This window comes from Nothobranchius furzeri, chromosome 1 (genome assembly GCF_043380555.1).
Source record: "Nothobranchius furzeri strain GRZ-AD chromosome 1, NfurGRZ-RIMD1, whole genome shotgun sequence".
Classification (NCBI taxonomy): domain Eukaryota; kingdom Metazoa; phylum Chordata; class Actinopteri; order Cyprinodontiformes; family Nothobranchiidae; genus Nothobranchius; species Nothobranchius furzeri.
In genome coordinates, this window is record NC_091741.1 from 46,540,529 (window position 1) to 46,552,060 (window position 11,532).

Sequence of the window (11,532 nt, forward strand, 5' to 3'; positions counted from 1 at the left end):
TGAAACACCCATTTTCCCATTTGCATTGTGTAGAATAGTAAGAGAAATACCAAAACAAAACATTTTTACTTGTTAGGATTGTTTTTAACCCTTTGATGCATAATGGTCACTACAGTGGACACTTACTCAAAATTGTTGTTTGTTTTTGCTATTAAGCACAGCTGTTGAAGTATTTATTGCATTTGAGCCCCTCCATTTGGACTTCAGTAAGCCAAGCCAACATTTCATGCTCAGAATGCACACTGTCCACTGAGGTGGACATGTAATATATTTGTAAATTATAAAATTTTACAAAAAATATTTGAAATTTGTTTCATTCACACCTAAAGATAAATGAAAAAAATTGTTATAAAATGGTTCATAATTCATGCATCAAAGGTTTAATACTCTGCAGGTGTTACAAACACACGGTGAACTCAGGTCTCTATAGATAACCTTTGAAGGCTTCACTGAGTTTTGAGACATTTTAAGCCAATCTAACAGCAGTTGTGTCAGATTGAATTAAGCTTCATTCCCATTTCTAGGTGCTACTAGCCAAACTATTATGGAAAGCCAATAGGATAATTATTAACCACAATTATGTATCATTAGATCACATTTTTCTCTTCTTTGCAGAATCTTATAAAACCAGTTTCTAATGACAGAATAAATCACATTATTATAATCTGGACCTGAATAAGTGGCAGAAAATGGACAAAGAATTACTTTATTTAAAAATCTAATTAAGTTAATAATATTTTGTTCAACGGAAAATGTTCTAGTTCCTATAGCTTGCAGTAGTGTTAGTGCCACTAGCCGTATTCATGGCCAAAACTCATACAAAGCCTCCTTCACATTTAGTATTAAATACATCCATAGCCAGCCTGTTATCCAGTAAATGAAACTCCAATCTATTCTATAATCACACATTGTAATGTTGTGTAATTTATTGATAAATCGCTGCAACATTTAAAGTCCTGTTGTGGGTATTAGTGACAAATAAAACATATACCGTGTTTTCTAATCTTTCAGGGTAGCTATTTCTCACAGCATGGACGTAATCTGGGGGGGGGGGGGGGGGCACATGTCCCCCCCACTTTTTCCAAAGCCAAGCTTTGACCCCTGCACTTTTCACCATCCAAATACAATATTACGCTATATTAAATTGACACTGGTTAAGCTCTAGGACCAAGCAGAAAACAACCGTTTGTGTTGAAGCCTGTTGCCCATACCGTAAAGATCCCCCCACCCCCCGTGTCCCCTCCACTTCTAAAGTGAAAATTACGTCCATGTCTCACAGACTGAACAATTTCATTTTGTGTTGCTATAAAAGTGTGGGATACTTGTTTAATCAGTACATTTGAGGTGGTCTCTGGGCAGCAGTAGTTCAACAGTTTGAGTGGGTTGTCCAGTAAATGGAAGGTTGCAGGTTCGATCCCTGCTCCGTCTTGTCCTTGGGCAAGACACTTAACCCACCTCGTCTGCTGGTGGCTGGAGGGACCAGTGGCACCTGTACTCGGCCGCCTCGCCTCTGTCAGTGTGCCCCAGGGCAGCTGTGGCTACATTGTAGCTAAAAAAAAATGGTAAATGGCCTGTATTTGATATAGTGCCTTCTAGAGTCCTGGAACCCCCCAAGGCACTTTACAACACAATCAGTCATTCACCCATTCACACACACATTCACACCCTGGTGGGGATGAACTATGATGTAGCCACAGCTGCCCTGGGGCGCACTGACAGAGGCGAGGCTGCCGAGCACAGGCGCCACCGGTCCCTCCGACCACCACCAGCAGGCAACGTGGGTTAAGTGTTTTGCCCAGGGACACAACGACAGCAAATGACTGAGTGGGGCTCGAACCTGCAACCTTCCGATTACAGGGCGAGCACTTAAATTCTGTGCCACCGTTGCCCAAGATCACCATCAGTGTGTGGATGTGTGTGTGAATGATACACTGTAGTGTAAAGCACTTTGGAGTCCTCTGACTCTGAAAAGCGCTATACAAACGCAGGTCATTTATCATTTAGTAGGAGCGAATGCCTTGTAAAGGCTAATCAATACTTCTCCGTCTGCCTCTTTTGAGGGCTCTCCGACAGGCTCGCAAGGACGGACGGAGTTGAGCTCTCTTTTCTAAACATCCATCCATCGAGATGGAGAACGCAAGCTTGTGATTGGTCAGTACCCCACTGTCGTCCACAGCGCCACCTTTGCACCCTCAAAAGCATAAAGAGTCAAGGATATCTAGCGGCAGACATAGAGAAGCTTGAAGAATACCTCACAGAAAAAAACTCTTAAAATATTAGCGTTTTATTCTCCCGTAACTGGAGGAGTGAAAAGATATGCAGCAAGCATTTTATTCGTGGACAGAAATGACGGGAAACGTGGGTTTAGAGGTGGCAAGCACATGAAGAGGTGGAGGAGGATGAGTGACAAATTTGTCCGTGTTATAAAGTCTCTGAAAAAAAACAGAATAGAAACACACCATCTTGGACCGGATACATTACAGGATACCACAGAACAGCGCTTACGCCCTCTGTTGTCCTGGTAGGGAATTGCTTTGCAACACTCCCCAGGAGACGTAGAAGTATGAAGGCAAATTGTTTCCATCCGTGTGTGCGTGTCTCTCCCTTGTGGAGCTGACGGAGAAGTATAGATTAGGCTGAAGTTGTATTTGGGGAGAGGGGGGGGGGACCTCCAGTGCACCAATGGAGAGAGGAGAGCTTAAGACAACAGGTTTTGGAGTCTTACTTCCTAATATTTGGACATCTCACCTCGGACCGGATGACAGCAACTCGACTCTACCACTGACATCATTTGATCTGTTACACTGATGTTTTATCTCCACAAATAACTCAAGCCTGGAGGAGTTCTGCCATGTTGTGGAGTTGCTAAATGCTAACGGTTAGCTTCTACTAGCCGAGACGTCCACTGTTGTTTCTTGGACACTAAAATAACTGTGTTCCCCGTTGTGAGACAATGGGTGAGTCCATGAATGTTAATTGACAAGGTGATGTAGATCTGTTGGCTTTTTCAAATCCTAGAGTTTCATCGTCTATTTTACATCAAACGCTAATGCAGGAGATAGGTGTCGAAGACGATTTTCATGAGCCTGCATAAAAAACTCAGAGTGACTGAAAAGGTAATATTTAAACAATAGTTTTCCAGTGTTCTACACCTTTAAAAAAACATGAATTGGTGTTGCTGAACTCACCTCTCCCTTTTGCCCCTTGTCGCCCTACAATAATTACAAAACATTACATTACTCAACCAGTGATGCACTGTGCAATGACACTTTTAAACTATGCAAGAGTCCGTTTTATCTTTAACAACCTTCATTCCTGGTTTTCCTGGAATGCCATCAAGTCCAGAACTACTCTGCAAAAAATAAAATATAAAAATTAAACACCTAAAACCACCAGTGAGTCTCGTTGATAGAGGAAATGGTGAGGAAAAAAGAAAATCTAAGCACTTTACAAATACCTGTGATGGTCCTGGAAGTCCAGGTTTCCCTTCTGGACCCTGAAAACAAAACAAGTAAAAACTTTATCATTGAAGTCTTTTTTAAACTTTCATGATACCAGGTTATGTTCTGTAATCAATCTGTAGATTGATATAATTTACATTTTACACAAATAACCAGAGGACATCAAACATCATTTCAATGTAAATTTATGAGATATGCTGTCATGTTCTGTGTCCCTCTGGTCCCCAGCCCCCTCTTGTTCTCCTCCAGGTTCTCCTCTTATGTCCCATTATTATCCCCAGCTCCCTCTAGGCTTCCCTCTGGTTTCCCCTAGTCACTTCCTGGTAATCCCCACTTGATTTTGTAATAGTCCTCCTCATGCCTATAGTTATTAGTTGTTTATTTTTTCCCTTAGTCTTTAGGTTTAGTAATTACGTGTTTTATAGGTTAATGTTTATCTTCCCTCCTGCTTTGTTCTTTCCCCATTTAGTTTATTGAATGCACCTGCCTTCCCTCCAGATCTCACTCACACGTCACCTGTTCCCCTGATCACCTTCCTCTGTGTTTAAAAGCCCTGTCTTGTCCCTCAGTGTTTGTTGGTCCACTGTTTTTGTCAACGTTGTTTTGTTCCTCCTCTCGAGACTCTCTAGTTTCTTGCTCCTGAGTGAGCTTTTGTGTTTGTTTATTCTGAGTTTTGGTTTCCGGCTTAGAGTCCTGCACCTTTCGAGTTTTTTGAGTTGCATCCTAAATAAAAGGATTTTACTTTTACCTCCTCTCCTGCTTCGAGTCATTAGGTGGTTCTGCATCTTGGGTCCAAACCTCCTGCTCCTCATCGTGACATATGCTGAATAAAATTTCCTCTCATAATTTATTCAAAGGGAACATCTGAGGTTACAGACTGTCGCAGGCTAAGGCATCCAGTCGTGTTTGCACCAGTTTTAAAATCTTCACAGTCTAGCTGTTACAGTTCTGTAAAGCAAATCTGGAGAAAACATTTACTGTGGAGACCATGGACAGCTCCTCCAGAGGCAAATTGAGACATCCCAGATGTAAAGCAGAACGCTACAGTAGATCTTTCATCCCCTTTGCAGTAAGACTGTATAACTCCTCAGTTCAAGTTGTACTGTTGTACTGTTATACAATAACACCAATGCAATACTCAGTATGTGTAAAATAATTGTGCAATACCAGATTCACATAGTATGTCTGCGTGCGTCCCTTACAGTATGCTACATAGTTCTGGAATCCAAGTTTTTTATTTTTTATTCGTACAGTGGTCGAAGGTTTCAATAATAGCTTACAGCCTATGTGTATGTACATGTACCTTTGTTGCTATTTTTCATCTAATTATTCTCTTAAATGCTGGTGCTGTGGTAAAAAGTGAATTTCCTTACTGTGGGATCATTAAAGTCTATTCTATTCTATAAATATTTCACATAATCTTACTGGAAATTTCAAGTGAGTGAACTATGTGTACAGTTAAATGGAACAAAACACACCTTGTTCAGTTTCACATTGTTTCAGTTTTGTTGCACTGATTTCTAAAAAAAATGTTCTACATGTTAAATATGCAAAGAAATTATTCCATAATTAAAGACAATAAATAAATACATAAACGTGTATTTTTGATGTGTTTTTCCTCCAGTCTGAACAGAGAACTCATAAGAGAAGAAAAATGACCCCAAATATTGTGGTTTATAAAAAACAAAATTTAAAAAGAAGACTGCATGGTGGAGCACTTGGTAGCACTGTTACCTCACAGAAAGAGGGTTGAAGGTTCAAATCCCAGATGCCACCTTTTTGAATGGATGAGTGGGTTTCCTCAAGCAAGCCAGAAATATGCATGTTCTGGTTGAATTGTCCCTATAAGTGAGTGTGTGACTGGTTGTGTGTCCCTGTGATGGACTGGAGACACGTCTAGGGTGTCCCCTGTCTCTCGCCCGATGACTGCTGGAAACCAGCTACCCACAACTCTACTGAGGATGAAGCAGTTCAGACAGACAGGCAGACAGACTACTCACTCTAGGTCCAGGTTCACCTGTTTCCCCTCTCAAACCAGGCTGACCAGGCTCTCCTTGTTCACCCTACAAGAAACAAACAACAACAACAACAAAATACAACAACAACAAACAGTTTAAAATCAAATACTAAAAATAAATGAGCCAAAATATTTTTGTGAAGTTTTTCTTTCTTAATCACCTTAATCACTCTGGTCAGTATGTTGTTGTCTGATACAATCTGAGAAGGGAATGACACATCGTGGAATTTTGAAGAACAAACTTATTTTAAAGAGCTCAATTAAAAGAGATGCTATCAAACATTTTGACATGATTCATCAGATAAGAAGCTGTGTGCAGCAATAACTTAAAAACAATAAGTTTTGTTTACTTGTGTTCCTGGAGGTCCAGGCTTCCCCTTCGTGACAACGCAAGCATGATCAAAAGAATAGACAGCAAATCATTACAATCTAAAATCTCACACAACAAACACATTCTATGTTTCCAACACAACGGGTAATTAGCAGGCGCACTCAGGGGTGACACACAAAAAGCAGAATTAATTAGTGAGATATCAAAACTGAAATCATGATGCTACAGGAGGAGAGCAGGATGTGAAGATGTGAAAGGGTGACGGACACAGAAGACTGATCAAAAAGCAGTCAAAAGGAGAAACAATAAACATCAACAGGCCTAGGGAGGGAGAGGAGGTGGCGTTAAACATACCGCCTCTCCTTTATCGCCTTTTACTCCGTCAGTACCCTGAAGAAGACAATTGAAAAACACAGCGAAGAAGAAAACCTCAGAAAACAGCATGATGAGGCAGATTTGCGTCTGAATTAGTATTTTCATAACTATCAGATCAAAACTTACAGGCTGGCCAGGCTTCCCAGCATCTCCTTTTTCTCCAGTATCCCCCAGTCGCCCTGGTAACCCTGTAGAACCCTGATCAATGAGAATAGAAGCAAAACTCTCTTAAAAATGTGTCCTTATTGTTGTTATCAACCGAGATGTCTGACCTTCACAGGTCCTTCAAAATTAGTCCACATGTAGCGTCATGAATGGCCTCTAATTTGTGACAAAGGTCACACTTGCCCAGCTGGGTCAAGCTGGGTCGTGCCGTAACTTTTGCTCCACAGATTACCCACCAGGAGCCGTGATGTCTGCTGAACAACATCTTTATCTGCTGGTGTTCCGTCCCAAGATGAAGGACACTTCAAGATTTTACAATAATAATTTTTAGATAATAATTTAATAAACTCTTTGACTTTATTACTGTTTATTACAATCATCATAAATAATCATCATGGTTCAGTATAAATGTATTTTAATTAATGAAATGACTTATTATGCTTTGTGTAATAATAATAATTATTATTATGATAATCAGTAATGTGTGTTCAGTAAACCAGAAAGTCATCTTGCACGTTAACCACCTCATGCAGGTGTCCTACATTTGTGTCCTACCCTCATTCCTCTTTCCCCAGGCTCTCCAGGTGGTCCTGCTTCACCCTGCAAAGAAACAGGACACATGTTTTACCGTAGTTATTTTATGTTGGGAAGAACTATAATGATTTTGCATTTTAAAAGATCCTTCTCATATACATTAAGTTAATCAAAAACTACCTTCATTCCTTGTTCTCCTTTCACTCCAGGTGCTCCCTGTGCACATAATTAATTATAGTCATTTTTATGATGTAGATACTTAATAATCTGTACAAATATTCACATTATCTAAAAATTGATGAACACAAATGAACAAACAAAAGACAAAAACTGAGCAACTCTTAATATAATTCGCTCTAAACCTCTCTTTTCTGTCATTATGCAATGCTGAGCTGTGATGGAAACATAAATGTGAGGTTTTATAAATAATCCCGTGTATACAAAACATATCTGAATTTCACTGGTATATTAACATAATTTTATTGACATTAACAACCACTCCGGATTTACTTACATCTTTACCTCTTAATCCTGGATCTCCAGGATTTCCAGGTAACCCAATGCTCCCATTTTCACCTTTAGATCCATCTTTCCCCTAAAAAAGGAACAAATAAGTAAAAATTTACAGTTAAAGGATAATATTAGAAACAATGAAATCTTGTGGATAAAATTCACTAGAATATATGAAAAAGGTGAAGAATAACTCAGTACGTTTAAATTAGGGAGGCACAAAATAGAAGGCGGATACTGTTATCAAACCTTTATCCATGTGAAAATATAATTTCTATGTTTATTCTGTCTTTTTTCTATCATGGTTTGATGTTCACTGAGAAAAAACATTTGCTTGTGCAGCTGCTGAACTCACTGTATATGTACATCATAACTATGTATGCCTGCTGAGTAATGCTGAGTAAATGGCAGGCAGTCACTCTCAGAGCAAATGGCTGCCAGCTGCGACTGGGAATGAGACTGATTAAAGTGGTCTGAGTGGAAAGCCTTCAACTGAAAAATACTAACAAAACCTGCAGAGGGGAGATGAAAAGACCAGTGATGATTCACTGTGGTTCATAAGGATAGTTGTCCTCAGGCAAATACACCTTAAAATATAGAAAACAGGAGCCCTTCATAACTTATCTACTCCCTCTCGGTATCATCTTCTGCAAATTTGGCATCCCGCTCCACTGTTTTGCTGATGACACCTAGCTCTACATCTCCAGTAAACCTGACTCCACTCTCCCGCCCTCCTCCCTTACTCACTGCCTCTCAGAAATCAAACTTTCTCAAATGTAAAGGCAATAAAATTCTTCTCGTTGGCACCAAAATCCTCTATCATCAAAACTGATAGTTTTTCTTTAGACATTGATAGCGCTACAGTCTCCCCCTCCCCTCAGGTTGAGTCTGGGTACCATGCTTGACAGTTCACTTTCTTTTCATGCCCACATCAATAACACTACTCGGTCAGCCTCTTCGATCCATAAATCGTCTTCGCCCCTCCCTTACCTCTCACGCTGCCACCATTCTTGTCCACAGCCTTGACACTTCCCGCCTTGACTACTGCAGGTCACTTCTTTTTGGTCAACCCCACAAACTCCTTCATAAATTTCAAATGCCCCAGTGGGTGATGTGAGTCCAAATGCAAATACTGGCCTGTGTGATTTGGTTTCCTGTAGACTTCAATGCTGAGACTTCCATCTTGATCAATTTGCACAACAGCTCTGTGGCCAGAGTGTCCACCCTCAGGCTGGGAGATCAGGATTCAATTGCTGGTCGGGTCATACCAAAGACTTTGAAAAAAATGGGGCCCAATGCCTCCCTGCTTGACATTCAGCCTAAACCACCAAATGGTTCAAGAGTGCAGCTGTGTTTGCAGCTCACAGCTCCCACCGGGGATGGGTCAAATGCGGACACACATCAGTGTGTGTGACAATTGATGGGACTTTAACTTTAACAGCACAGTCCGAGAAGGGCAGTTGGTTGTTGTGGGCATTCTCCCTGGTGAACTTGATGTTCTTGTCCATGGCATTAATGTGCTTCCTTTGTGAGAATTTTGACCCATGGGTCGTCCACATACCTGAACCAGTGGCTTGTTGTTGTTCCATTGTAGGAGTTCAATGCTCTGGTTTCCACTTCCTTCATGTAAATGTTGGCGGCGATAGGTGATACTGGAAAGCCCTTGGCACATCCATGTTTTTGCCAGTAAAACTTATCATTGTGTTTGAAAGTAGGTGGTAGAAAGCAGTTTCAGTCTAGGTCACACCTTCCTGCATCTAATCAACACAACGACTCCCTCTTAATAGAGGCTAACGACTCATCAGGGGATGGAGAGGCGGGGTACCCAGAGTAGTTTCGTTTCGTTAAATAACAATAGACAGCTACAGCTTATAAGCTTGACTCTGCCATATTCCAGTTAGAATTGACAAAGCTCCTCGGATGAGAAGCGAAATGTCTAAAAAACAAACAAACAAAGAAGTCGAGATGCCTTCTTCTGAACCCTTTCTGATTACCGTGACCTGGATGACTGAGACACTTCACCAGCAGATATGCAAACATATAGCCAGTGATTGGCTGACAGCAACACAACTCTTTTGCTGCCTCTATTCAATCTTTCTTCTTGGGTAAAAATGCAATGCTTTAGTTTGATCTTCACAGATAAAACAAGCCTGGACCTGTTCTCCCATACTGTGGAGTTGCTAATGTTAAAGGTTAGCTTTTTGCTAGCTCTGCTTTCTCCTCCCTATGGTGAAAAGCTAAGGAGGGCGGGGCCATGAATGCTAATTTACTCTGTGACGTAGAAGACACAGGCTTTTCTGACTCGTTTGAATTTCCATTTATTTCCTATCTGCAGCTAATGCAAGCGATGGGGTTGAATACAGTTGTAATAATCAGCATGCATATGAATGTTTTTTCAGTGAATGAGACAATCAACATATACATATATATATATATATATATATATATATATATATATATATATATATATATATATATATATATATATATATATATATATATGGACAATGGGTTTCCATAGGCTACAATAACACATTTTTGAGGAAACATGGGAGGTGGCCACCACCGCCAATTTGACCGTGCCACAGGTTCCATCAAGCCCAGACAATTCCACAAAAGGGAAGAGAGATGGAGCTGAGGGTGGGGCTGTAAGGCTAGGATCAAATGACAACACCCGGTCAAACTAGCTACAAGCTAACCTGAAGCTAACCCAACGCTAACGCGGAGGTGGGAGCTAAGCTAATGGAGGTAGCTACCTAGCTACAACCAGAGCTAACTCTGTGGAACACCAGGGACCTGAAGCTCACAAGGAGTTTGTGTGGAGGTTTGCAGCGCCTTTTCATGAAAACTATCTTTCTGTGAATAAAAAATTATTAAATCGGTAAGTTTATAAGTTGTTTCCTTAATGAAAATATATTTAGCTTTGAGCAAGTTTTCAATATTTTTAACGTACTGATAGTTATTAGTATTTGAGATAAATTAGCAGGCTAAATACATTTCATATATTTCTAAAACTTAATACTTGTTTGTATATTGTAAAGCCAAGTAGCCTTTATTCTGGACTCAGTACAATTCACCAAAAGTAAAGAGATATACAGATGAAGTAAGCACAAGATAGCTTACTGGAAGAAACGGAATTATCATGAGAACCAGAACAAGAGAGCCTGATAACAGTCATGTGAAAATAATAATTAAAACGTATGTATGTGTAATAGAAATAAAAAAATATATTAGAATTAGTGCAACTCACTGTGATCCAAACAATAAATCAGCCATAGCTGATTAGCAATCATCAAATGATGTCTGGGAGTTTTTAAGTTTCATTATTTTATTACATTTTTTTCTTAGAACTGTTAAAAGGTCACCATGGCAGCCTGTGTGTCTTCAACGTCGGCTACACAAAGCAGCAAGTGTAAGTACCAAGTACCTGTCTTGACCACTTCATGAATGGTTTTGTACTTTAAACAGATAGGCCAAACCTGTTATTTTTTCCTCCATAGCCATTTGGATCATTGGAGATAGCTACGTGAGGCGTGGTGCCCAGAGAGCTGCAGAGACCCTCGGAGACAACCTTGGCCTCCCTGACATCCGCGTCTCCTGGTTCGGTTGGGGCGGACTGAGGTGGAAAGACCTTCTCCCCTTCTTTTTCCTCTCCCTGCGAGGAAGAGCAGCTCCTGATGTCCTTCTCATCCACTGTGGCGGCAATGGCATGGGAGTGGTCAGCAGTGTGAAGCTGGTAAACATGATGAAGGACCTGCACCAGCTTCACCTTCTACACCCTCATATGATGATCATCATGTCATCCGTCACCCAAAGGTGTAGATGGAGGGCAGGTGTAAAACCTGCTAAAATTGAGAAGGCCAGGAGGTTTGTCAACAGTGTTATGGCTACATTTATTTCTAGCTTAAATGGTGCCGTTGTTGTGCATCCTCACATCAGACATGACGGTACAGGGAAATTTTTGTCATACAAAGTTCATTTCACAAATAGGGGAAATTATATTTTTTTAACTAATATTGCAGATTGTCTTATTGGCTAGCTCCAAAAGCAGTGAAAGACTTCCAGGTGGGAGTCTCGCTGCTTTTGAATTTGCCTTTAGGACAGATTTATTTTCAAGCAAACAGGATAAACATATCCCT

The 11,532-nt window shown here is 40.5% G+C and overlaps 1 protein-coding gene across 5 annotated transcripts in view; it reads right to left on the minus strand.

The window, feature by feature from the left end:
• The window catches only part of col7a1l (collagen type VII alpha 1-like), a 113,832-nt gene that overhangs the window by 37,240 nt on the left and 65,060 nt on the right, over positions 1-11,532 (minus strand). For all 5 annotated transcript variants that reach the window (XM_054740064.2, XM_054740065.2, XM_015959275.3 and 2 more), the window contains exons 48-58: positions 7,398-7,478; positions 7,064-7,099; positions 6,905-6,949; positions 6,311-6,382; positions 6,164-6,199; positions 5,829-5,855; positions 5,640-5,678; positions 5,462-5,524; positions 3,458-3,496; positions 3,308-3,352; positions 3,189-3,212 (exon numbers count right to left, since the gene is read on the minus strand). In XM_054740064.2, the coding sequence (XP_054596039.2) occupies positions 3,189-3,212; positions 3,308-3,352; positions 3,458-3,496; positions 5,462-5,524; positions 5,640-5,678; positions 5,829-5,855; positions 6,164-6,199; positions 6,311-6,382; positions 6,905-6,949; positions 7,064-7,099; positions 7,398-7,478 (507 nt within the window). The remainder of the gene's footprint in view (positions 1-3,188; positions 3,213-3,307; positions 3,353-3,457; positions 3,497-5,461; positions 5,525-5,639; positions 5,679-5,828; positions 5,856-6,163; positions 6,200-6,310; positions 6,383-6,904; positions 6,950-7,063; positions 7,100-7,397; positions 7,479-11,532) is intronic.